The 27,792-nt window shown below is 43.5% G+C and overlaps 1 protein-coding gene across 1 annotated transcript; it reads right to left on the bottom strand.

The window, feature by feature from the left end:
• Nucleotides 1-541: 541 nt before the first annotated feature.
• LOC125527175 (protein SUPPRESSOR OF GENE SILENCING 3 homolog) lies at nucleotides 542-8,296 on the bottom strand. The gene is made up of 6 exons (XM_048691732.1): nucleotides 8,252-8,296; nucleotides 4,901-5,691; nucleotides 3,740-4,037; nucleotides 2,282-2,526; nucleotides 1,520-1,677; nucleotides 542-944 (listed from the first exon to the last, which is right to left on the bottom strand). The coding sequence occupies exons 1-6, from the start codon at nucleotides 8,268-8,270 to the stop codon at nucleotides 719-721; spliced, it is 1,737 nt and encodes a 578-aa protein (XP_048547689.1). The 5' UTR covers nucleotides 8,271-8,296; the 3' UTR covers nucleotides 542-718.
• Between the last annotated feature and the right edge of the window lie 19,496 nt (nucleotides 8,297-27,792).

Here is a 27,792-nt window from a genome sequence, read left to right as displayed (position 1 = left end):
GAAAAATTCCTTTGTTGTCAACCAAATGACATCTCGTTTCCTATTCCTACTCATAGGATTTGAGATACATGTCATATCATTTTCTATAAAATTCCTATTCCTACGATAATCCTATCCTATGAACCAAAAGAGGCCTGACTCTGATGATTGTCGGCGACGATGATGTTTTTTGACGTCGTTCCCTCTTGCAGGCATTGTTGTGAAGCTCCAACCACCCACCATCATGGCCTTGTGTTCTTTCAGATGAAAACTCAAGGTTTGGCCTTGGGAAAATGAGTCGAGCAGCCTCGGGGGCCAGGTAGGTGATGGTGGATTGCATATCATGCATTGTCGTTTTGCCGGTGTGGGAGGCGGCTTTTGGGGCGGCAGCCATTGAACGTTCATGGACTGGGCACAGCTGAACGTATGTATGGTTTTCAGTCTGGTGCCAGACTTTATTTTATTTTCTAATAGAATTGCAAGAAACTCTTGGCTAGGGTTCGTTAGAAAATGAGGGAGGCTTTGATTTTGAAGCAGAGGGTGGAAGCAGAGCAAGGTGACAATATAATCCATACACATTTAAGGTTTCGACGCAGTCATTACATGTTGGTAGCACATGCTACAGACCTTGACATTCCAGCATGTTTAAGTTTCATGATATTGGCCATAAGACACCCACATAGGTCCAGGTCTCCTAGTCGGGCTTAAATTGCTCTGAGCTGAAATTGTATGGCGATCTTCACGAGCTGGAGCTAGAAGCCTTGAAGGTGTCTGGCTCGTGCTTCTCCATCAGAAACGTGAGAGCGGCATCGAGCTCCTTCTCGAGCTCCACCTCCTTCTCCATATACTCTCTCTTGAGCTGCACCTTCTTCTTCTCGTGTGCCTTTATCAGTTCGTCCCTTTTAGACATAAACTCCTCCACGCCCTTAGCCTGGCAATCTATGAAATGCTGCACTTCCTCCTTCCTGCAGAGGGTGAGATGGATTAAAAAAGATAGCGTTTCGCTATTTTGAGATGGGTACGAGAAGCCAAGAATACATGGCATGCTGATCAGGAGAATTCTGTCCTCAAACACACATTTGAAGATTACATCCTAGAAAAAAGATTGATCCATCTCGCCGTGTCAAAGATGGAATATGAGTGTTCCATAAAAAATATTATAACATCCCTAAGGGCATCTACAATGCACAACCTCTTAACCAGGCGCTTAAAGAGGGAAAAGAGTGGGATCTCATTAAGCACCTATCGCAAAAGCCTGAGCTTCCAACGCGCAGCCGCTTAAATAGACGCTTGGATTATTAAAAAAAATCAACAGTGCACAACAAATTGGCCTAGGCGCCCGACTCCTCTTATGGCAGCGATGCCAGCCTGATGCCGACCGATGCTGGGATTGAAACAGGTGGTTGCCAGATTGGCTAGGATTTTATTCCTTAGCGCCTGCTCTAAGCGCCTCCATTGTAGATGCCCTAAGAGCACGGACTCATATTTTGTGACGCGGACCGACAAAATAGAATCATCCAGTCAAGTACCAGTTACGCACCTTAGCCTGCGATTTTCAGTAGTCCCAGAATCCACATCATACTGTCTAGCCTTTGCACGCTCCTCCTGCAGTCTCTTCTCATATTCACTTTCTTTCTCCTCCATGGCCTTGTAAAGGTTTTCTATCTGGTCATCGAAAAATTTCTCCTGGGAAGACATCTGCAAAGTGTAGGAAACAAGGTGAACAAGGCAATGAAATCATAACAAGGAAAAGAAAAATAGGAACCATCAGGAAGACAAATTGGAAAAAAAATATGTATTGCACAGAAAAAAAAATAGGAACCACCAGGAAGTTTCAGTCTAATGTTGGGCATGCCCATCTTATTTTAAGTCATTGGCATGCATAGAGTTTGGAAATAAATGTATGCTTAATGTTCATATGCAGGTTCACAAAATTATATATATGAGAAACACGTTAGCTATATCCATAATTTCGTGTTTTGAGATTTGCATGTTTTCATCACCTTCATTGCGGCGCATCCACATTTGACACCTTAATAAAGTCAAATTCAGAACAAGGTCAATATTGCTTAGATGTGACTATCACTCAACCACTAATACATTCTCAATGGCTGACATGCATACACATGTATTAGTTCTACCTAAATATGGATTGCTTTAACACGAACAGTATAATGCTGCATAGTGCCGAGACATAAATAATGCAAACTTTAAATTAATTAATACTGTTGTATACCCCAGTAGAGATAAGAAAATCTGCACTCAGTCATATATACTGGTGTAACTGTTGAGAAACCATTACCTCTTCCTCATGCTCCAAGTGCTTCTCTTTAATCCGACGCATGAGCACCTTATTCTCTTCACTAGTCTCCCGACATTTCTGAGTGATGACACCAAGCGATTCTTCTACAACTTTAGAGTGTTTCTCTGTCTTCACCACCCTGTTCTTCATATGATTCAGTCGCTGATTGTCTAGACTCATTTGTTTCATACCTACCACTACCATTTCATTATAAGATCTCATATCGTATTTCAGGCAACTTTTTCCTGAAAACATAATAAAGCACTTATGTTAAAAGTATAGTACAATAGGCAATGTACTCCCTCCGTGAAGAAACATAAGAGCATTTATAGATCACTAAAGTAGTGATCTAAATGCTCTTATATTAGTTTACAGAGGGAGTATCTGCTAAGAGCATCATATAGTATTGAAGGTCATATTCAGTAGATGCATAACAGATTGTGTGGGTGATACATTTTTTTACAGTGCTTCAGTGTGAATTGAACTTGCAGGCCGCGTCTTCATGATAAACAGAACTTGCAGGTCATGTTCAGTAGACGCATAGTAGATTGCGTGGGTGATGCATTTTTTTACAGTGCTTCAGTGTGTATTGAACTTGTAGGCCACGTCTTCATAATAAACAGAACTTGCAGGTCATATTCAGTAGATGCGTAACAGATTGTGTGGATGATACATTTTTTTACAGTGCTTCAGTGTGTATTGAACTTGCAGGCAACGTCTTCATAGTAAACCGAATAAAGCTGCCTTTGTTTCTTCTTACGGATGTAATTGGCTTCTTGTTACTAGAGTAATAGCTTTTACTAATATAATGTGAACCAAGTCCTGGCCATCAGAGCAGGTATCCATATATAGCATACACACAAAAATGATACAGATGAACTATGAATTGCCACATGGATGCAGAATCTATGCATATTATATGAACAAACAACAAAGGATGGCATGATCAGAGAAAAAACTGCAAATACATAGGTGAACAAAGAGGGGCAGGGATCTCTATCCCTCATCTTCTCCGAATTATCCCAAGCTACCCATTGCATATTGGCTTCTACTACTAACATAATGAAGAAAACATGCCATCTGAACAATCACATGATCATAATGCAAATGCTACCAAGCCCCAAAAGTTAGTAATCAAATACATCGGAAAACTTAACAGATCGGGTGTATTCTGCTTCAAATACACGTTCTGAAGTTCGAATGAGGTCCAGGTATTGTCAATTGCGAAACATAAATATCAATGTCAAGTTCCTTAAAAAAGTTAAGATGTCAATGCAGGAAAGAACAGAGAAATATGCAGCTTGACAGGTGTATCATGTTGCATCTGCAGCAATTATCATTGGTGGCAGAGAATTTAAGGCTACAAAATTTCAGCATCAAACAGGTATTTACCATATAACTGAGCAATCATATGGAAGCAAAAGCATTAAATGCATGAAAATAAGTTAAACAGTATACCCGGGTGGTGCTTATTGAAAATCTCCATATCCTCTTTGTTGGCTAAGAAACCATATAACAGTCTTTTCCCACCAGGTAAGAACCGACGCTTAGACGGAGCTTGCCATGCTTCCCTGTCTGTTCTTTCACCGACGAAGTGCTTATGCAGACGTTCAGCATCCATATAACCCACGGCAGAGCTTTCAAATATTAACACACTCATGCCACGGTGCCCACCTGGACCGTAGGCATGTCGTGCTTTGATTGCATCATATTCATGGAAATAATCGAGAAGCTCTTCATTGCCCATGCCTAACCACTAGAGAGCATCAAAGTACAGCAATGTCAGAATACAATAATCATCATCGCTGATCATTGAAAGATTATTAAAGAGATGTTCTATTAAAGTGCAACCAACATATTTTTTGGGACAACAATTAAAAAAGTGTGGAAAACATAATTGTAATCAAAGTTTTACTATAGGAACCTGGTACAGGAATTGGTCTCTGGACTTGCATGTAGAAAATGATGTAAATATTCGATGGAGTGGTAATTGAACAACAACCATATTCTTGTGCTCATTTGTGGATTAATTTTATATCGACGTGTGCCAAAAAAAAGCTAAATGCAAACTGAGACCATGACTACTAAAACAAGCATTGACACCATGGTTTTTGCAAAATTTAAGACGATAGACCCATATCTGTATTTTGCCTATTTTAGTGCAGAAACATACTTATTTTAATTTTATAATTTTATAAGAAAATATATAATTGTATCAGCCAATCTCATTGCTAAATTAGGATAGCACATATGAGGCTAATAAGTACCTTCCAGTTTCCATTTAGCTTCTGGATGTGTCAATAACACAGTTTCTGTTTTTGCTCAGTGGCATATAAAGTGAAAATGCCAAATATGGTACAAATGCCAACAAGTACATTAATCGCAACAAATATAAATAAATGAATATGTAAATTTGTATACTTGATAAATTAATGATGTGGTATGCAAAGAATCTTTTCTACGAGTCGAGCTTAGCAAAGCCAATGTAATAGTGTACCATAAGGCACATACATGAAAGTGCAACGGATTCACCAACTCTTACCATATCAACACAGTAGAAACACATATTTGTATTTGATGTGGAAGAGGTTCATGACCAGAAGGAAGAAAATACATCACCTTGTCATCATTATCTTGTTCCAGTAAAGTGTTCATGACAATAACCATTGGTGGCCATACAATCTCGCGATCAGTGCTTCCTCGTAATCCTTCCCATTTCCCAAATTGCTCACCAGGTGGTAGCAGTGTAGTTCCTAACTCATGTTCTAGCAATGTGGCAAATTCTCTGTGGAGCTTAACTCTTCTAGAGCCCTTCGTTCTAGCATGTCTCACTAAAGATTGTAGCCCATTGAACCAGTCAATTGCCCCAGGTCCATTTTGGCATGCCGGACAATGCCATGGCCTAGTCTGATCATGTATTTGCTCCTCATTTAAAGTATCGATGACTTCAAAGAATTTCTTGAACCATTTATTCTTTTTTTGAGTCTCAAAACTTTTTTCACTTTCATCAGAATCATCCTCCTCGCTCATATCATCATCAATGTCATCATCTGACAAATCCTCAACTTCAGAGCTGTCCTCGGGGTCAAAACTAGATGAAGGAACATTGTCCTTATTGCTTTCAGGGCCATATGGATGAGACCTGGATGACAACTGCGAACCATTTGCCAGAGCTGGCCACACAACTGGATTTTCTCTCGGATATGTTTGTGATGATGGCCCGCGATTGTCTACGGCAGCAGGCCTACGATCAGAAGGTTGCGTTCCATAGTTCCTCAAAGGAAGTGAAGATCCTCCACTGCCATTGCAAGCTTGCCATGCTGCAGTATGTGAAGCATTTGAGGAGGAGCCTGATGGTGGCCATTGTCCCCTCCCAGCTGCTTGGCCTGATTTCTTCTTCCAAATCTCCCCTGGATGCAGGACATGATTATGCAAGCATTATTAGATAGAACAATCTATACATATTTTTCCGAACAACAATTCAAAAAGTGTGGAAAACATAAGTGTAATCAAAGTTTTACTATAGGATCCTGGTACAGGAATTGATCTCTGGACTTGCATGTAGAAAATGCTGTAAACATTCGATGGAGTGGTAACTGAACAACAACCATATTCTTGTGCTCATTTGTGGATAAATTTTATATTGACGCGTGCCAAAACAAAGCTAAATATCAACTGAGACCATGACTACTAAAACAAGCACTGACACCATGGTTTTTGCGAAATTTAAGACAACAGACTCTTATCTGTATTTTGCCTAGTTTGCTGCAAAAACATACTTATTTTAATTAATAATTTTATAAGAAAATATATAATTGTATCACCCAATCTCATTGCTAATAAATACCTTCCGGTTTCCGTTTAGCTTCCAGATGTGTCAATAACACAGTTTTTGTTTTCGCTCAGTAGCATATAAAGTAAAAATGCCAAATAAGGTACAAATGCCAACAGGTATATTAATCGCAACAAATATAAATATTGTATACTTGATAAATTAATGATGTGGTATGCGAAGAATCTTTTCTTTGAGTTGAGCTGAGCAAAGCCAATGTAATAGTGTACCATATATGGCACATACAGTGGTGCTATCGATGTAATTTCTTAACTAAAAGATGATTTCTTGTGGTAACGAAGAGAGTCAACTATCACCCTTATACTAACCCCAATATTGATAGGTCTACGCCGGAAAAAGACTCTAACTGGTCTTGGTCAAACTTTTCAAGAAAATAAAACTTTGCTCACACACTAAACTTAGAAAGAGAAGGCCTACGTCGTTAATTTTCAAGAAACCAAATTAATATGCATAGCTTAATTTACAGAAAAAGAGAAGATTATGCGGCACTCCTTTTTGTTTGAGACCTGATAACCAGTACAACACAAATTGCATGTGGTGGCTCTTCTCTAGAGGGGCTTCACAGATTGTCTATTAATATTCAATGATTTTACCAGTAAATGCATCAAATATTTTAAGATTTCCAAATCAATTGAGGGGCGAAAGAAAAGACAGGGCAGGTTTTTGCCCGACATGAGGCAAAAACAGAATCAAAGTCCAAAACAAGGCAGTACCACTGTACCAGGATCAGGCGATTATTTACACATAATCTTTTTGGGGGGTAACCGCAACACGAACTCAGAACCGACCAGAAGGCTTAAGAGACAACATGCCCATATAAATTTGCAGAAAAACCTCTCCAAGAAAAGGAAGGTAAAAAATATTCCTTAGGTAATCTTGCAACTGTCATTGCAGCTGCTAACCGTCGCCGCACTCGTAGGAAACCATTATTTACACTTACCTTTTTTAGTGTAACCGCAACACGCATGCTGAACCGACTAGAAAGGTTCAAGAGAAACACGTGTCCACCAAACTTTCAGAAAAAACCTTCCGAGGAAAAAAGAAAAAGTGACAAGGAGTTCCTAGGTAATCTGGAACTGCCATTGCTGCCGCTAAGCGCCGGACTCGTAGGTAGCAATAGTCCCAGAAGGATACGTTGTTGACTGTGATTGTACGAAGCCCAGCCTTCTGCAAGGGCTTTGTCGATGTGGGTGGTCGGAACCTGGGATCATCCCCACCCTCATGAGTCTCATGGCCGCCGTCAGCCATCACATCATCCAATGGTCAGATTCTGCCAGATCCACGCGCCGCATCAATCATCCTCATAGCGCCAGTTCTGCCCTGCCATCAAATCCTCGCCAGATCTTGCCGCACCATCAAATCTAGGCGCCAGATCCGCCACCATCAATCCTCAAGCCCCAGATCTGCCGCCATCAAGCCTCAAGCCCAGATCTAAAACTGTTATCCACGCTCGCTCACCGGCAACAATGTCAGCGACAGCAGCCACCGGCCAAAGACCTAAACCCTCAGGCCCGAAGAGTCGATGGAGACTGAGCCCACGGCTCATCAACGCCGGCAAGACAAGACTTGAGTCAGGCATCATTCTTGGATGCATCGCTGCCGTCACCGTCAGAAGCAGCGCCGCCCTACACACAAAACCTATCCTATCTACAGCGGGAGCCAAACCCACCCACCCCCCCTAGTCACCGGAGTAGACGACGGAGGAGGCACAGACTGGCGGCGTTGAATTGCATACCAGCAATGGCAATAACTGGCTAGATATCATCGCCGAAAACCCCCTAATCGGCAAGCAGAGAGAAACCGGTTAATCTGCATAAAACTCCCAGCCAGATGAACCAAACGCCCAAACGAAACATCCAACAATTCCGCACCTACACGAATCAGCATTACCGAGCCCCTCCCCTCCTCCTCAGTGCTCACCGCGATCGAGCGAAACCAAGACCCCTATCGGAACAATCCGCCCGCCCCACCAGCCAAATCGACCCACATCCGGCGATCCCCGGGAGACGAGGAACAGGGGAACACGAACCCGGCCGCAACATCTTTTGCGGAGGAGACGAACGGACAACTGAGAAAAAGGTAACAGCAAGGACGACGCGTACGGGTAAACACCTCACCTCTTCCGCGAGCAGCCATTCCAGGGTTGCCGTTGCCGCTGCCGCTGCCCGCGCCAACCGCCCCCCCCGCCGACCATGTCGGGCGTCTCGGCGGCTCGCGGCGTGGGTTTTAGGGCGGGCGGGAGGAGGGAGGCCACCGTAGCGGCCGGAGGGGGAGGCGCCTTCTATACAGGAGAGAAGTGCATATTTCAACCCAAACTTTTGGACTAGTCTAATTTACAATCCCGAACTTTAATATCGTCTAAACTACAACCCTCAATTCTCAAAATCGGCCAGTATTCAACCCTTTCCTTTTTATTGACCGGTTTTGACCAGTCAATAGGTCCAGTCAGCATGCCATATCAACAAAAAATGCAAAATTTCCAAGGAAACAACTTATAAAATCAAAGAAAATACAGAAAAAGAAATAAAAAATCCAATTTCTGAAAAACACGGAAAATAAAAAAATGAATTTCCAAAAAAATCCAGAAAAAACCCAAAAACTCAAATTCTAGAAAAAAAATATTTCCAGAAAAAATCATTTTTTATTTTCCCTAGCTTTTTTCGCGAACAATTTTTTCGGAATTTTGCTTTTTTATATTTTTTTTCCTAATCTTACAGATTTTTATTTACTTTTTCTTGAAATTTTGAAAAAAAAATCTGATGTGGCATGCTGATTGGACCCGTTGACTAGTCAAAACTGGTCACCCTAGGTCAAAACCGGTCAACAGAAAAGGGAGGGTTGAATCCTACCCGATTTTGAGACTTGGAAGTTGTAATTTAGACGGTATTAAAGTTCGGGATTGTAAATTAAATTAGGGCCAAAGTTCAGAGTTGAAATATGCACTTCTCTCTCTATATAGCCAGCGCCCAGCGGAAGGCTAACTGACGAGTGGGCACACTGCCCGTTGATTGGGGGAGCCTTCGCCCGCTTCGCATCCCGGCCGGGCGCACCCCTCACGCTGACCAATGGGGACGGGAGGTTCGCCCCAGGTTTCAGTTGGCGGAGCGGCGTTCGACGGTTGACGGGGTGTTTCCTCCGCGCAAACCCGTTTCGTTTCACACGGTTCGTCTTGCCTGCCAGTTTGGTGAAATTTAAGTGTGAAGAACATTTTTTTTTCTTTTGCGTGTGAAGTGTGAAGACCATTGCAAACGTCTGATTTGCCAACGGCGGGATTGTTTCTTTTCCAATCGCGCATTTGACTTTCACCGAGTTGGTGAGGAATCGAAGGGTGTAATCGGCATGATCAATCCTTGGGAAATGTTTGCTCTTCTCACTAAAGAGTACTATCTCTGACTTCCGTAAGCACATGCCCAACACTGCGATGCATGTAAGTCTGTTGTCACTATTTTTTTAAAATTCATTATACTCTCTAACTTTAGAGCTCTCCCAATCGGTCAAGGTGTTTGATTTAGATTTGGTCTAGATTAATGACTTGTCAAATCATCAAATCAAAATCAACAACAACCGGTCTACAAAAACACATCAGCTCTGTGCAACCTCACCAATATTAGTACATGGGGTCACCAGCGCAAAAAAATTTCCCACATATGTGTGGGTTCGCTAGGTTGATTAATAGATATCACAAAATCGCACCACCTAGAAGGGCCCACCAAAGCACCGCATTAAACCCATTAACTGCGACTTCTTGAGGGCCTTAGGGCTATGCCACGTCATCATCAACAATTTAGCGATAAAGGGTAAAAACATGCACAGTTCTACTCGTTCCTTCCTCTCGTCTTGGTCATTTTGATTGGACCATTTGCCATACGCTGGATGAGAGGGAAAAGGAAGGTTCCTGGAAGTTGTCTGCAATGAAGCCATCAAAGCCCACTGATTACGATGCCTCCCTCTTGTTTCCTCTTCCTCTCCCCCCACACGCAACCTTCTACTCCTACCCATGACATCTTCCCCTTCTTCTCCTTAACATCGTCATGAGCGTGGGGGTCATGACATCGAGATTGGTGACGTAAGCTAGTGGGGAATGGGGATACAACATCAGCGTTCCATATCCGATGGAGGGGTCGCTTAGCAGGTATAGGCCCAGAACACTACTAAGAAGGAGGTGCCCTGGAGGAGCATCATCAGGAGGTTGGGGGAGGCTATGCGGATCGGATCGACCACAGCTCCGCCGAGTTTCCTCCAATGCGATGAACCTTGATACGTCTCCAACGTATCTATAATTTTTGATTGCTCTATGCTATTATATTATCTATTTTGAATGTTAATGGGCTTTATTTTTCACTTTTATATCATTTTTGGGACTAACCTACTAACCGGAGGCCCGGCCCAAATTGTTGTTTTTTGCTTATTTTAGGCTTTTGAAGAAAAGGAATATCAAACGGAGTCCAAACGGAATGAAACCTTCGGGGACGTGATTTTCTCAACAAACGTGATCCAGGAGACTTGGAGTGACCGTCAAGAAACAAGGGAGGAAGGCGCGAGGCAGGGGGCGCGCCTACCCCCCTGGGCGCGCCCTCCACCCTCGTGGGCCCTCCGTTGCTCCACCGACGTACTTCTTCCTCCTATATATATCCACGTACCCCCCAAACATCCAGGAGCACCACGAAAACCTAATTCCACCGCCGCAACCTTCTGTACTCGAGAGATCCCATCTCGGGGCCTTTTCCGGAGCTCCACCGGAGGGGGCATTGATCACGGAGGGCCTCTACATCAACTCCATGGCCTCTCCGGTGATGTGTGAGTAGTTTACTTCAGACCTACGGGTCCATAGTTATTAGCTACATGGCTTCTTCTCTCTCTTTGGATCTCAATACAAAGTTCTCCTCAATTTTCTTGGAGATCTATTCGATGTAATCTTGTTTTGCGGTGTGTTTGTCGAGATCTGATGAATTGTGGGTTTATGATCCAGATTATCTATGAACAATATTTGATTCTCCTCTAAATTATTTTATGTATGCTTGGTTTATCTTTGCAAGTCTCTTCGAATTATCAATTTGGTTTGGCCTACTAGATTGATCTTTCTTGCATTGGGAGAAGTGCTTAGCTTTGGGTTCAATCGTGCGGTGTTCGATCCCAGTGACAGAAAGGGAACCGATACGTATTGTATTGTTGCCATCGAGGATAAAAAGATGGGGTTTATATCATATTGCATGAGTTTATCCCTCTACATCATGCCATCTTCCTTAAAGCATTACTCTGTTCTCTTGAACTTAATACTCTAGATGCATGCTGGATAGCGGTCGATGTGTGGAGTAATAGTAGTAGATGCAGGCAGTAGTCGGTCAACTTGTCTCGGATGTGATGCCTATATACATGATCATACCTAGACATTCTTATAACTATGCTCAATTCTATCAATTGCTCGACAGTAATTCGTTTACCCACTGTAATACTTACGCTCTTGAGAGAAGCCACTAATGAAACCTATGGCCCCGGGGTCTATCTTCCATCATATTAATCTTCCAATACTTAGTTATTTCCTTTGCCGTTTATTTTACTTTGCATCTTTATTTTTCTTTATCATAAAAATACCAAAAATATTATCTTATCATATCTATCAGATCTCACTCTCGTAAGTGACCGAGAAGGGCTCGACAACCCCTTTATCGCGTTGGTTGTGAGGTTCTTATTTGTTTGTGTAGGTGCGTGGGACTTGAGCGTGATCTTCTACTGGATTGATACCTTGGTTCTCAAAAACTGAGGGAAATACTTACGCTGCTTTACTGCATCACCCTTTCCTCTTCAAGGAAAAAACAACGCAGTGCTCAAGAGGTAGCAAGAAGGATTTCCGGCGCCGTTGCCGGGGAGATCCGCGCCAAGTCAAGTCAAGATTTGACTCCCACAACGAGTCATTTCTGGCGCCATTAACAAGTCAAAATATACCAAGTACCCATCACAAACTCTTATCCCTCGCATTACATTATTTGTCATTTGCCTCTCTTTTTCCTCTCCCCCACTTCACCCTTGCCGTTTTATTCGCCCTTCTTCTGTTCGTCTCTCCATTTGCTTTGATGTCTTACTTGGCTCGTTTGCTTGTTTGGTTGGATTAGTTGTTTATTTATTGCTAAACAGAGAACCTAAGATCTATGGATCCTCATCCGCTTGCTAATCTTTTTAAGAGATCCAATTATGATGAACCAATTGCTAGTGAGTTTTGTGCACTAGATTATCTTTATGAGGTTTTGCTTGAAATTCGTGAATCTGAAAAGTGTGATGAATTACTTTATGAAGCGATTCACGATAGATCTTTGAATAAAAAGCATGATTGCAATGTTTTTATAATAAATTCTATTTATGTAAATTGTGCTAATGATACGTCTCCAACGTATCTATAATTTTTGATTGCTCCATGCTATGTTATCTACTGTTTTGGGCAATATTGGGCTTTATTATCCACTTTTATATTATTTTTGGGACTAACCTATTAACCAGAGGCCCAGTCCAGAATTGCTGTTTTTTTGCCTATTTCAGTGTTTTGAAGAAAAGGAATATCAAACAGAGTCGAAACAGAACGAAATCAACTGGAGAAGTTATTTTTGGAAGGAAAGCTACTGGATGGACTTGGACCCCACGTCAGGAGCCAAGGGAGGTGCTCACGAGGGTGGGGGGCTCCCCCCTAGGGCGCGCCCCCTGCCTCGTGGGGCCCCCGAAGCTCCACCGACGTACTTCCTGCACCCATATATACTCACGTACCCTAAAACTTCCAGAACAGACAATAGATCGGCAGTTCCGCCGCCAGAAGCCTCCGTAGCCACTGAAAACCAATCTAGACCCGTTCCGGCACCCTGCCGGAGGGGGGAATCCTTCTCCGGTGGCCATCTTCATCATCCCGGTGCTCTCCATGACGAGGAGGGAGTAGTTCTCCCTCGGGGCTGAGGGTATGTACCAGTAGCTATGTGTTTCATCTCTCTCTCCTGTGTTCTTGAGGTGATACGATCTTGATGTATCGCGAGCTTTGCTATTATAGTTGGATCCTATGATGTTTTCTCCCCCTCTACTTTCTTGTAATGAATTGAGTTTCCCCTTTGAAGTTGTCTTATCGGATTGAGTCTTTAAAGATTTGAGAACACTTGATGTATGTCTTGCCGTGCGTATCTGTGGTGACAATGGGATACCACGTGATTCACTTGATGTATGTTTTGGTGATCAACTTGCGGGTTCCGCCCATGAACCTATGCATAGGGGTTGGCACATGTTTTCGTCGTGATTCTCTGGTACAAACTTTGGGGCACTCTTTGAGGTCCTTTGTGTTGGTTGAATAGATGAATCTGAGATTGTGTGACGCATATTGTATAATCATACCCACGGATACTTGAGGTGACATTAGAGTATCTAGGTGACATTAGGGTTTTGGTTGATTTGTGTCTTAAGGTATTATTCTAGTACGAACTCTAGGGATGTTTGTGACACTTATAGGAATAGCCCAACATATTGATTGGAAAGAATAACTTTGAGGTGGTTTCGTACCCTACCATAATCTCTTTGTTTGTTCTCTGCTATTAGTGACTTTGGAGTGACTCTTTGTTGCATGTTGAGGGATAGTTATATGATCCAATTATGTTATTATTGTTGAGAGGACATGCACTAGTGAAAGTATGAACCCCGGGCCTTGTTTCAACGCATTGCAATACCGTTTACGCTCACTTTTATCATTAGTTACCTTGCTGTTTTTATATTTTCAGATTAGAAAAACTATTATCTACTATCCATATACCACTTGTATCACCATCTCTTCGCCGAACTAGTGCACCTATACAATTTACCATTGTATTGGGTGTGTTGGGGACACAAGAGACTCTTTGTTATTTGGTTGCAGGGTTGCTTGAGAGAGACTATCTTCATCCTACGCCTCCTACGGATTGATAAACCTTAGGTCATCCACTTGAGGGAAATTTGCTACTGTCCTACAAACCTCTGCACTTGGAGGCCCAACAACGTCTACAAGAAGAAGGTTGTGTAGTAGACATCAAGCTCTTTTCTGGCGCCATTGCCGGGGAGGTTAGTGCTTGAAGGTATATCTTTAGATCTTGCAATAGAGTCTTTTAGTTTCTTGTTTTATCACTAGTTTAGTTTATAAAAGAAAACCATAAAAAATGGAATTGAGTTTGTCTCATACGCTTCACCTTTTTAATATCTTTTGTGAGTATGATGGAAAGGATAACCGTGCTCAAGTGCTAGAAGAAGAAATCTATAAAATGTTTGGCATACAATATGTGAATGATGAGCATGATTGCAATGTTCTTAGTACGAATTATTTGAATATCCATGATACTAATGATAATTGCACTAGTTATGATGAAAATGTCTCCTATAAACATGTCAATTTTTGTGGAGTGCATTGGGTTTGTAAGTACACACCAAATAGGTGTTGGGGAACGTAGTAATTTTAAAAAAATTCCTACGCACACGCAAGATCATGGTGATGCATAGCAACGAGAGGGGAGAGTGTGATCTACGTACCCTTGTAGACCGACATCGAAAGCGTTATGACAACGCGGTTGATGTAGTCGTACGTCTTCACGGCCCGACCGATCAAGCACCGAAACTACGGAACCTCCGAGTTCTAGCACACGTTCAGCTCGATGACGATCCCCGGACTCCGATCCAGCAAAGTGTCGGGGAAGAGTTCCGTCAGCACGACGGCGTGGTGACGATCTTGATGTTCTACTGTCGCAGGGCTTCGCCTAAGCACCGCTACAATATTATCGAGGATTATGGTGGAGGGGGGGCACCGCACACGGCTAAGAGAACGATCACGAAGATCAACTTGTGTGTCTAGAGGTGCCCCCTGCCCCCGTATATAAAGGAGCAAGGGGGAGGAGGCCGGCCCTAGGAGGGGCGCGCTAGGGAGTAGGATTCCTACTCCTAGTTGGAGTAGGTTTCCTCCTTTCCTAGTCCAACTAGGAGAAGGGGGGAAAGGGGAGAAGAGGGGAAGGAAGGGAGAGAGGGGCCGTGCCCCAAACCCCTTGTCCAATTCGGACTGGGCTTGGGAGGGGCGCGCGCCACCTCCTGGTCCATTCCACTAAGGCCCATTAAGGCCCATTGCTTCTTCCTCGTATTCCCGTAATTTCCCGGTACCTCCGAAAATACCCGAATCACTCGGAACCTTTCCGATGTCCGAATATAATCGTCCAATATATCGATCTTTACGTCTCGACCATTTCGAGACTCCTCGTCATGTCCCCGATCTCATCTGGGACTCCGAACTCCTTCGTGTTGGGGAATGTAGCAGAATTTTAAAATTTTCTACGCATCACCAAGATCAATCTATGGAGTCATCTATCAACGAGGGAAAGAGGAGTGCATCTACATACCCTTGTAGATCACGAGCGGAAGCGTTCAAGAGAACGAGGTTGATGGAGTCGTACTCGACGTGATTCAAATCATCGATGACCAAGTGCCGAACGGACAGCACCTCCGCGTTCAACACACGTACGGTTGGGAAGACGTCTCCTCCAACTTGATCCAGCAAGGGGGAAGGAGAGGTTGATGAAGATCCAGTAGCACGACGGCGTGGTGGTGGAAGCAACGGTGATCTCGGCTCGGTATCTCGGTAATTCAAGACACTTCGATAGGTTAAAACAAGACCAGCAACACCGCCGAATGTGCCGACAAATCCCGATAGGATCTGCACATATCTCGTTCTCAGGGCACACTCAGATGAGACTAGCTACGAGTAAAACCAACCCTCAAGTTTCCCCGAGGTGGCCCCGCATGCAGCTCAGTCCGGACCAACACTCAGAGGAGCACTGGCCCGGGGGGGTTAAAATAAGATGACCCTTGGGCTCCGGTAACCCAAGGGAAAAATAGGCTAGGTGGCGAATGGTAAAACCAAGGTTGGGCATTGCTGGAAAAGATTTAATCAAGGCGAACTATCAAGGGGTTCCCATTATAACCCAACCGCGTAAGGAACGCAAAATCCGGGAACATAACACCGATATGACAGAAACTAGGGTGGCAAGAGTGGAACAAAACACTAGGAGAGAGGCCGAGCCTTCCACCCTTTACCAAGTATATAGATGCAATAAGATAACATAGCAATATAATGATATCCCAACAATTAAATAAAATATGTTCCAACAAGGAACGGCCTCCAATCTTCACGTGCAACTAGCAACGATATAAGAGGGGCTGAGCAAAGCGGTAACATAGCCAATCAGCGGTTTGCTAGGACATGGTGGGTTAGAGGTTTAACATGGAAATTTGGGAGGCTTGCAAGCAAGTGGTAGGCATCGTAGCAATGGCATAGCAAAAGAGCGAGCAAACTAGCATGGCAAAGATAGTAGTGATTTCGAGGGTATGATCATCTTGCCTGCACAGTTGTCAGAGTTGACTAGATCCTCGAAAGTAAACTCAACGGGCTCCTCGTTAGTGAACTCGTCTCCCGGCTCTACCCAAACAAGACAAACAAGCAACAAGGATACAATCAATCACGTGCAAGAACCCAAACAAGACGATGCGATGATGATATGCTATGCGGGATGCGATGCGGTATGCAAAATGCAAGATATGACAGGAAATGCATGAACCTGGCCTCAACATGGAAAACCAAGTGTTCCACTAGAAAGATGAGATGAAATCGCTTGAAAACGATATAAAGAACGCCAGAATCGAAGTTACGGTTTGGAAATGGCAATCGATTCAAAAATGACACCGGTCTGCGATTTACGCAAGTAGGCATCTAAATGCAATGAAATGAACATGCTACAGCACCCAAACATGACAACAAAATACATGGTAGGGATGCACACAAGATGCTTAACAAAAGTCTAGCACTGAGCTACGGCCAATTCATCCATTAACAGGTTCAAACAAGCATGGCAAAAATGCATATGGCAAACAGATCTCAGACTTAGTGAAATTAACACTTGTCTGGAATTTCAGATCAGGTAGCCCTCTTCGGAGCAGAAAAACTACATGCTACAGGATCTGAACATGGCAAAGTAAAGCATGGCATGGAGCTACTCAAAGAGCTTAACAAAAGTCCCTTAGTGACCTTGAGCCAAAAGGGATCAGAAAATACAATTGCAAGCATGTGAACATAGCAAAAACATAATCAGTTTTCAGACTTAGTGAAAACTGGAGCAAGCTGAAATATAACTCAAGTAGGCATGTTCACGAGCTTGATGCACTCACTACGGTGCAAGTCATGGCAAGACAAGCATACACACATCAAGGCACAAAATTCAAGCTAGACATGGCAAGAACAATAGCATAGCATGCACGGATCACCTACAACATCGCCGGCAAAATTGCAAACAAGTTGACAATCTGCCCAGATTCACAAAGTAGCAAAAGTAGAGCTCGATTGACTCAAGCTAGGGTGCTCTATAATTGAAAACAAAGACATGGATGGATAGAGCACTACAATATTAACAAAACATCCTTACTGATCATTCTCAAAAGGGGCACGGATCACTAGGAAACAACAAGAACATATGGCAACATGAGATAAACAGCTCCAGGACTTGGTGAAATCACTAAGTCCCTGAAAACAGAATTAGCAAGTGCACCACTTTGCAAGCTTGCACAAGTCACCACACACATCACAAAAATACATGGGTGGCACCTCTGAAAAGATGACAAAACCCTTAACAAAACACATGTAGAGCATCAGGGCATAGCATGCACACATTAATCATGGAAAAAATGACAAAAAGCTACACGGAGTAACAGATATCTCAAGTAGCCCTCTTCTAACAGCATTTCGGGCATCAAGATGAACTCAAATGAAAATGATGCAATGGAATGAAATGATGTACTCTCTGAGATGAACATTTTGATATGCTATATGCATGAATCGGAGCTACGGATGCAAAGTTACGGGAGCTACGAACAGGAGCACTTGGACTGAAAATTCCGAGGACTTGGACGAAATTTTACCACCGGATCTAGGATTTGACCCGGCACGCAGATCGAGGCGGCGGCGCGCACTGTTCACCAGCGGGGCTGCCAGCGGGTGTGGAGCTCGCCGGAGGGGCCAGGGGAGCAAGGGGCCGGCCGGATCTACGCCGGATCCGGCCCGGGCGGCGGCGGGCGGCGGCGCACGGCGGGCGGCGGGGTCGAGGCCAGTGCGGCGGCCGGAGGCGGCGGGGCCGGCGAGGAACTGCGGCGGGGCGGCGATGGCGGCTCGGCGGCCGGAGCGCCGGAGGCGAGGGAGGTGGCGGCGCGGCGCGGGAGACGAGACCCGGGCGGCGGCGGCGCTCACCGGGCCGCGGGGGCCGGATGCGGGCTCCCGGGCCGTGGTGGGAGTGGCGGCGGCGGGCGATGACGTGGGAGGAGGCGGTTGGCTGGCGGCGGTGTGTCCGCCCGGGCGGACAATGTCCGGCGGCGCGCGGTGGAAAATTAGGGTTTCGGAGGGAGAGATCCGGATTTGGGGGTTTTTAAAAGTAGAGGGAGCTAGGAGAGTCCAAATGAGGTGCGTTTTCGGCCACGCGATCGTGATCAACGATCTAGATGATGGAGCAGAGTTTGGTGGGTTTTGGGCCAAATTGGAGGGGTGTTGGGCTACAACACACACGAGGCCTTTTCTGTCCCTCGGTTAACCATTGGAGTATCAAACGAAGTCCAAATAATACGAAACTTGACAGGCGGTCTACCGGTAGTAAACCAAGGCCGCTTGGCAAGTCTCGGTCCAATCCGGAAATGTTTAATACCCACACACGAAAGAAAGCAGAAATGCCACCGGAGGAGAACGAAGCACCGGAATGCAAAACGGACAACGGGGAAAATGCTCGAATGCATGAGACGAACACGTATGCAAATGCAATGCACATGATGACATGATATGAGATGCATGACAATGACAACAACACACGGAGACAAAACCCGAACCCGAGGAAATAAATATAACTTAACACGCTGGAAATGGCAAGAGTTGGAAGTACAAATTGGGAAAGTTACATCCGGGGTGTTACATGTGTAGACCCTACGGGTTCGGGAGACATGCAGACATGACCGAGAAGTCTCTCCGGTCAATAACCAACAGCGGGATCTGGATACCCATGTTGGCTCCCACATGCTCCACGATGATCTCATCGGATGAACCACGATGTCGAGGATTCAATCAATCCGTATACAATTCCCTTTGTCAATCGGTACGTTACTTGCCCGAGACTCGATCGTCGGTATCCCAATACCTTGTTCAGTCTCATTACCGGCAAGTCACTTTACTCGCACCGTAATGCATGATCCCGTGATCAACCACTTGATCACATTGATCTCATTATGATGATGCATTACCGAGTGGGCCCAGAGATACCTCTCCGTCATACAGAGTGACAAATCCCAGTCTCGATTCATGCCAACCCAACAGACACTTTCGGAGATACCTGTAATGTACCTTTATAGTCACCCAGTTACGTTGTGACATTTGGCACACCCAAGGCACTCCTACGGTATCCGGGAGTTGCACAATCTCATGGTCTATGGAAATGATACTTGACATTCAGAAAAGCTAGAGCAAACGAACTACACAATCTTTGAGCTAAGCTTAGGATTGGGTCTTGTCCATCACATCATTCTCCTAATGATGTGATCCCGTTATCAATGACATCTAATGTCCATAGTCAGGAAACCATGACTATCCTTTGATCAACGAGCTAGTCAACTAGAGGCTCACTAGGGACGTGTTGTGGTCTATGTATTCACACATGTATTACGATTTCCGGATAACACAATTATAGCATGAACAATAGACAATTATCATGAACAAAGAAATATAATAATAACCATTTTATTATTGCCTGTAGGGCATATTTCCAACAGTCTCCCACTTGCACTAGAGTCAATATTCTAGTTACATTGTGATGAATCGAACACCCATGCAGTTCTGGTGTTGATCATGTTTTGCTCTAGGGAGAGGTTTAGTCAACGGATCTGCTACATTCAGGTCCATATGTACTTTACAAATCTCTATGTATCCATTTTGAACACTTTCACGAATGGAGTTGAAGCGACGCTTGATATGCCTGGTCTTCCTATGAAACCTGGGCTCCTTGGCAAGGGCAATAGCTCCAGTGTTGTCACAGAAGAGAGTCATCGGGCCCGATGCATTGGGTATGACTCCTAGGTCGGTAATGAACTCCTTCACCCAAACTGCTTCTTGTGCTGCCTCCGAGGCTGCCATGTACTCCGCTTCACATGTAGATCCCGCCACAACGCTTTGCTTGCAACTGCACCAGCTTACTGCCCCACGATTCAAAATATACACATATCCGGTTTGTGACTTAGAGTCATCCAGATCTGTGTCGAAGCTAGCATCGACGTAACTCTTTACGACGAGCTCTTCGTCACCTCCATAAACAAGAAACATCTCCTTAGTCCTTTTCAGGTACTTCAGGATATTCTTGACCGCTATCCAGTGTTCCATGCCGAGATTACTTTGGTACCTTCCTACCAAACTTACGGCAAGGTTTACATCAGGTCTGGTACACAGCATAGCATACATGATATACCCTATGGCCGAGGCATAGGGGACGACACTCATCTTTTCTCTATCTTCTGCTGTGGTCGGGCATTGAGCCGTGCTCAATCTCATACCTTGCAATACAGGCAAGAACCCCTTCTTTGACTGATCCATTTTGAACTTCTTCAATATCTTGTCAAGGTACGTGCTCTGTGAAAGACCAATGAGGCGTCTCGATCTATCTCTATAGATCTTGATGCCTAATATATAAGCAGCTTCTCCAAGGTCCTTCATTGAAAAACACTTGTTCAAGTAGGCCTTTATGCTTTCCAAGAATTCTATATCATTTCCCATCAACAGTATGTCATCCACATACAATATGAGAAATGCTACAGAGCTCCCACTCACTTTCTTGTAAATGCAGGCTTCTCCATAAGTCTGCATAAACCCAAACGCTTTGATCATCTCATCAAAACGAATGTTCCAACTCTGAGATGCTTGCACCAGCCCATAAATCGAGCGTTGGAGCTTGCACACCTTGTCAGCATTCTTAGGATCGACAAAACCTTCCGGCTGCATCATATACAATTCTTCCTTAAGGAAACCATTAAGGAATGCCGTTTTGACGTCCATTTGCCATATCTCATAATCATAGAATGCGGCAATTGCTAACATGATTCGGACGGACTTCAGCTTCGCTACGGGTGAGAAAGTCTCATCGTAGTCAACCCCTTGAACTTGTCGATAACCCTTAGCGACAAGCCGAGCTTTATAGATGGTCACATTACCATCCGCGTATGTCTTCTTAAAGATCCATTTATTTTCTATGGCTCGCCGATCAACGGGCAAGTCAGTCAAAGTCATACTTTGTTTTCATACATGGATCCTATCTCGGGATTTCATGGCTTCCAGCCAGTTTGTTGGAATCCGGGCCCGCCATCGCTTCTTCATAGTTTGAAGGTTCACCGTTGTCTAACAACATGATTTCCAAGACAGGGTTGCCGTACCACTCTGGTGCGGAACGTGTCCTTGTGGACCTACGAAGTTCAGTAGCAACTTGATCTGAAGTTTCATGATCATCATCAACTTCCTCTCTAGTCGGTGCAGGCACCTCAGGAACATTTTCTTGAGCTGCGCCACTTACCGGTTCAAGAGGTAATACTTCATCAAGTTCTACCTTCCTCCCACTTATTTCTTTCGAGAGAAACTCTTTCTCTAGAAAGGACCCATTCTTGGCAACAAAGATCTTGCCTTCGGATCTGAGGTAGAAGGTATACCCAACAGTTTCTTTAGGGTATCCTATGAAGATGCATTTTTCCGACTTGGGTTTGAGCTTTTCAGGTTGAAGTTTCTTGACATAAGCATCGCATCCCCAAACTTTTAGAAACGACAGCTTAGGTTTCTTCCCAAACCATAATTCATACGGTGTCGTCTCAACGGATTTCGACGGAGCCCTATTTAAAGTGAATGCGGCAGTCTCTAAAGCATAGCCCCAAAATGATAGCGGTAAATCGGTAAGAGGCATCATAGATCGCACCATATCTAATAGTGTGCGATTATGACATTCGGACACACCATTACGCTGAGGTGTTCCAGGCGGCGTTAGTTGTGAAACTATTCCACATTTTCTTAAGTGTGTGCCTAATTTGTGACTCAAGTATTCTCCCCCACGACCTGATCGCAAGAACTTGATTTTCCTGTCACGTTGATTCTCAACCTCACTCTGAAATTCCTTGAACTTTTCAAAGGTCTCAGACTTGTGTTTCATTAAGTAGACATACCAATATCTACTCAAGTCATCAGTGAGGGTGAGAACATAATGATAGCCACCGCGAGCCTCAACACTCATTGGACCACACACATCAGTATGTATGATTTCCAATAAGTTGGTTGCTCGCTCCATTGTTCCTGAGAACGGAGTCTTGGTAATTTTACCCATGAGGCATGGTTCGCACATGTCAAATGATTCGTAATCAAGAGACTCTAAAAGTCCATCTGCATGGAGCTTCTTCATGCGTTTGACACCTATGTGACCAAGGCGGCAGTGCCACAAGTATGTGGGACTATCATTATCAACCTTACATCTTTTGGTATTCACACTATGAATATGTGTAGCATTACGCTCGAGATTCATTAGGAATAAACCATTCACCATCGGAGCATGACCATAAAACATATCTCTCATATAAATAGAACAACCATTATTCTCAGATTTAAATGAGTAGCCATCTCGTATTAAATGAGATCCTGATACAATGTTCATGCTCAAAGCTGGCACTAAATAACAATTATTGAGGTTTAAAACTAATCCCGTAGGTAAATGTAGAGGTAGCGTGCCGACGGCGATCACATCGACCTTGGAACCATTCCCGCCGCGCATCGTCACCTCGTCCTTCGCCAGTCTCCGTTTATTCCGCAGCTCCTGCTTTGAGTTACAACTGTGAGCAACCGCACCGGTATCAAATACCCAGGAGCTACTACGAGTACTGGGAAGGTACACATCATTACATTGTATATCACATATACCTTTCGTGATGCCGGCCTTCCTTGTCCGCTAAGTATTTGGGGCAGTTCCACTTCAGTGATCACTTCTTTCTTCTCCGGCAGCTTGCTTATCGGGCGCGGCAACTCCCTTGCCGTCCTTCTTGAAGTTCTTCTTACCCTTGCCTTTCTTGAACTTAGTGGTTTTATTCACCATCAACACTTGATGTTCCTTTTTGACTTCTACCTCTGCTGATTTCAGCATTGCAAATACTTCAGGAATGGTCTTTTCCATCCCCTGCATAGTGAAGTTCATCACAAAGCCCTTGTAGCTCGGTGGAAGCGACTGAAGGATTCTGTCAATGACCGCGTCATCCGGGAGATTAACTCCCAGCTGAGTCAAGCGGTTATGCAACCCAGACATTTTGAGTATGTGCTCACTGATAGAACTATTTTCCTCCATATTACAGCTGAAGAACTTGTCGGTGACTTCATATCTCTCGACCCGGGCATGAGCTTGAAAAACCATTTTCAGCTCTTCGAACATCTCATATGCTCCGTGTCTCTCAAAACGCTTTTGGAGCCCCGGTTCTAAGCTGTAAAGCATGCCGCATTGAACGAGGGAGTAATCATCAGCACGTGTCTGCCAAGCGTTCATAACGTCTTGGTTCTGTGGGACGGGTGCGTCACCTAGCGGTGCTTCTAGGACATAATCTTTCTTGGCAGCTATGAGGATGATCCTCAGGTTCCGGACCCAGTCCGTATAGTTGCTGCCATCGTCTTTCAGCTTGGTTTTCTGTAGGAACGCGTTGAAGTTGAGGACAACGTTGGCCATTTGATCTACAAGACATATTGTAAAGATTTTAGACTAAGTTCATGATAAATAAGTTCATCTAATCAAATTATTCGATGAACTCCCACTCAGATAGACATCCCTCCAGTCATCTAAGTATAACATGATCCGAGTTAACTAGGCCGTGTCCGATCATCACGTGAGACAGACTAGTCAACATTGGTGAACATCTTCATGTTGATCGTATCTTCTATACGACTCATGCTCGACCTTTCGGTCTTCTGTGTTCCAAGGCCATGTCTGCACATGCTAGGCTCGTCAAGTCAACCTAAGTGTATTGCGTGTGTAAATCTGGCTTACACCCGTTGTATTCGAACGTTAGAATCTATCACACCCGATCATCACGTGGTGCTTCGAAACAACGAACCTTCGCAACGGTGCACAGTTAGGGGGAACACTTTCTTGAAATTTTACGAGGGATCATCTTATTTAAGCTACCGTCGTTCTAAGCAAATAAGATGTAAAACATGATAAACATCACATGCAATCAAATAGTGACATGATATGGCCAATATCATTTGCTCCATCTTCGGGGCTCCATGATCATCGTTGTCACCGGCATGACACCATGATCTCCATCATCGTGTCTTCTTGAAGTTGTCACGTCAACTTTTACTTCTACTACTATGGTTAACGCTTTAGCAATAAAGTAAAGTAATTACATGACGTTTATGTTGACACGCAGGTCATAAATAAATAAAGACAACTCCTATGGCTCCTGCCGATTGTCATACTCATCGACATGCAAGTCATGATTCCTATTACAAGAACATGATCATCTCATACATCACATATATCATTCATCACATCCTTTGGCCATCACATCATTGAGCTAAGCTTAGGATTGGGTCTTGTCCATCACATCATTCTCCTAATGATGTGATCCCGTTATCAATGACATCTAATGTCCATAGTCAGGAAACCATGACTATCCTTTGATCAACGAGCTAGTCAACTAGAGGCTCACTAGGGACGTGTTGTGGTCTAAGTATTCACACATGTATTACGATTTCCGGATAACACAATTATAGCATGAACAATAGACAATTATCATGAACAAAGAAATATAATAATAACCATTTTATTATTGCCTCTAGGGCATATTTCCAACACTTTCGGTACATCAAAACTCATAAACTCATAATATAACTATCATCGAAACCTTAAGCGTGCGGACCCTACGGGTTCGAGAACAATGTAGACATGACCGAGACACGTCTCCGGTCAATAACCAATAGCGGAACCTGGATGCTCATATTGGCTCCCAAATATTCTATGAAGATCTTTATCGGTCAGACCGCATAACAACATACGTTGTTCCTTTTGTCATCGGTATGTTACTTGCCTGAGATTCAATTGTTGGTATCTCAATACCTAGTTCAATCTCGTTACCGGCAAGTCTCTTTACTCGTTTCATAATACATAATCTCGCAACTAACTCATTAGTTGCAATGCTTGCAAGGCTTATGTGATGTGCATTACCGAGAGGGCCCAGAGATACCTCTCCGACAAACGGAGTGACAAATCCTAATCTCGAAATACGCCAACCCAACATGTACCTTTGGAGACACCTGTAGAGATCCTTTATAATCACCCAGTTACGTTGTGACGTTTGGTAGCACACAAAGTGTTCCTCCAACAAACGGGAGTTGCATAATCTCAGTCATAGGAACATGTATAAGTCATGAAGAAAGCAATAGCAACATACTAAACGATCGGGTGCTAAGCTAATGGAATGGGTCATGTCAATCACATCATTCTTTTAATAATGTGATCCCGTTAATCAAATAACAACTCTTTTGTTCATGGTTAGGAAACATAACCATCTTCGATTAACGAGCTAGTCAAGTAGAGGCATACTAGTGACACTCTGTTTGTCTATGTATTCACACATGTATTATGTTTCCGGTTAATACAATTCTAGCATGAATAATAAACATTTATCATGTTATAAGGAAATAAATAATAACTTTATTATTGCCTCTAGGGCATATTTCCTTCAGTCTCCCACTTGCACTAGAGTCAATAATCTAGTTCACATCGCCATGTGATTCAACACTAATAGTTCACATCACCATGTGATTAACACCCATAGTTCACATTGTCATGTGACCTATACCCAAAGGGTTTACTAGATTCAGTAATCTAGTTCACATCGTTTATGTGATTAACACCCAAAGAGTACTAAGGTGTGATCATGTTTTGCTTGTGAGATAATTTTAGTCAACGGGTCTGTCACATACAAATCCGTAAGTATTTTGCGAATTCTATGTCTACAATGCTCTGCACGAAGCTACTCTAGCTAATTGCTCTCACTTTCAATATGTATCTAGATCGAGACTTAGAGTCATCCAGATCTGTGTCAAAACTTGCATTGACGTAACTTTTTACGACGAACCTTTTTGTCACCTCCATAATTGAGAAATATTTCCTTATTCCATTAAGGATAATTTTGACCGATGTCCAGTGATCTACTCCTAGATCACTATTGTACTCCCTTGCCAAAAACAGTGTAGGGTATACAATAGATCTGGTACATAGCATGGCATACTTTATAGAACCTGTGGCTGAGGTATAGGGAATGACTTTCATTCTCTTTCTATCTTCTGCCGTGGTCAGACTTTGAGTCTTACTCAATTTCACACCTTGTAACACAGGCAAGAACTCTTTCTTTGACTGTTCCATTTTGAACTACTTCAAAATCTTGTCAAGGTATGTACTCATTGAAAAAACTTATCAAGCGTCTTGATATATCTCTATAGATCTTGGTGCTCAGTATGTAAGCAGCCTCACCGAGGTCTTTCTTTGAAAAACTCCTTTCAAACACTTCTTTATGCTTTACAGAATAATTCTACATTATTTCCGATCAACAATATGTTACTCACATATACTTATCAGAAATGTTGTAGTGCTCCCACTCACTTTCTTGTAAATACAGGCTTCACTGCAAGTCTGTATAAAGCTATATGCTTTGATCATCTCATCAAAGCGTATATTCCAACTCTGATATGCTTGCACCAGTCCATAGATGGATCGCTGGAGCTTGCACATTTTGTTAGCACCTTTAGGATTGACAAAACCTTCTGGTTGTATCATATACAACTCTTCTTTAATAAATCCATTAAGGAATGCAGTTTTGTTTATCCATTTGCCGGATTTCATAAAATGCGGCAATTGCTAACATGATTCGGACAGACTTAAGCATAGATACGAGTGAGAAACTCTCATCGTAGTCAACACCTTGAACTTGTCGAAAACCTTTTTGCGACAATTCTAGCTTTGTAGATACTAACACTACTATCAGCGTCCGTCTTCCTCTTGAAGATCCATTTAATCTCAATGGTTCGTCGATCATTGGGCAAGTCAATCAAAGTCCATACTTTGTTCTCATACATGGATCTCATCTCAGATTTCATGGCCTCAAGCCATTTCGCGGAATCTGTTCTCATCATCGCTTCCTCATAGTTCGTAGGCTCGTCATGGTCAAGTAACATGACCTCCAGAACTGGATTACCGTACCACTCTGGTGCGGATCTCACTCTGGTTTTACCTACGAGGTTCGGTAGTAACTTGATCTGAAGTTACATGATCATCATCATTGGCTTCCTCACTAATCGGTCTAGTAGTCACAGGAACAGATTTTTGTGATGAACTACTTTCCGATAAGGGAGCAGGTACAGTTACCTCATCAAGTTCTACTTTCCTCCCACTCACTTCTTTCGAGAGAAATTCCTTCTCTAGAAAGGATCCATTCAAAGAAACGAATATCTTGCCTTCGGATCTGTGATAGAAGGTGTACCCAACATTTTCTTTTGGGTATCCTATGAAGACACACTTCTCCGATTTGGGTTTGAGCT

Source organism: Triticum urartu, unplaced genomic scaffold (assembly GCF_003073215.2).
Source record: "Triticum urartu cultivar G1812 unplaced genomic scaffold, Tu2.1 TuUngrouped_contig_3125, whole genome shotgun sequence".
NCBI lineage: Eukaryota > Viridiplantae > Streptophyta > Magnoliopsida > Poales > Poaceae > Triticum > Triticum urartu.
The sequence above is the reverse complement of the archived record's forward strand: the minus strand, read 5'-3'. Positions and strand labels throughout refer to the sequence as shown.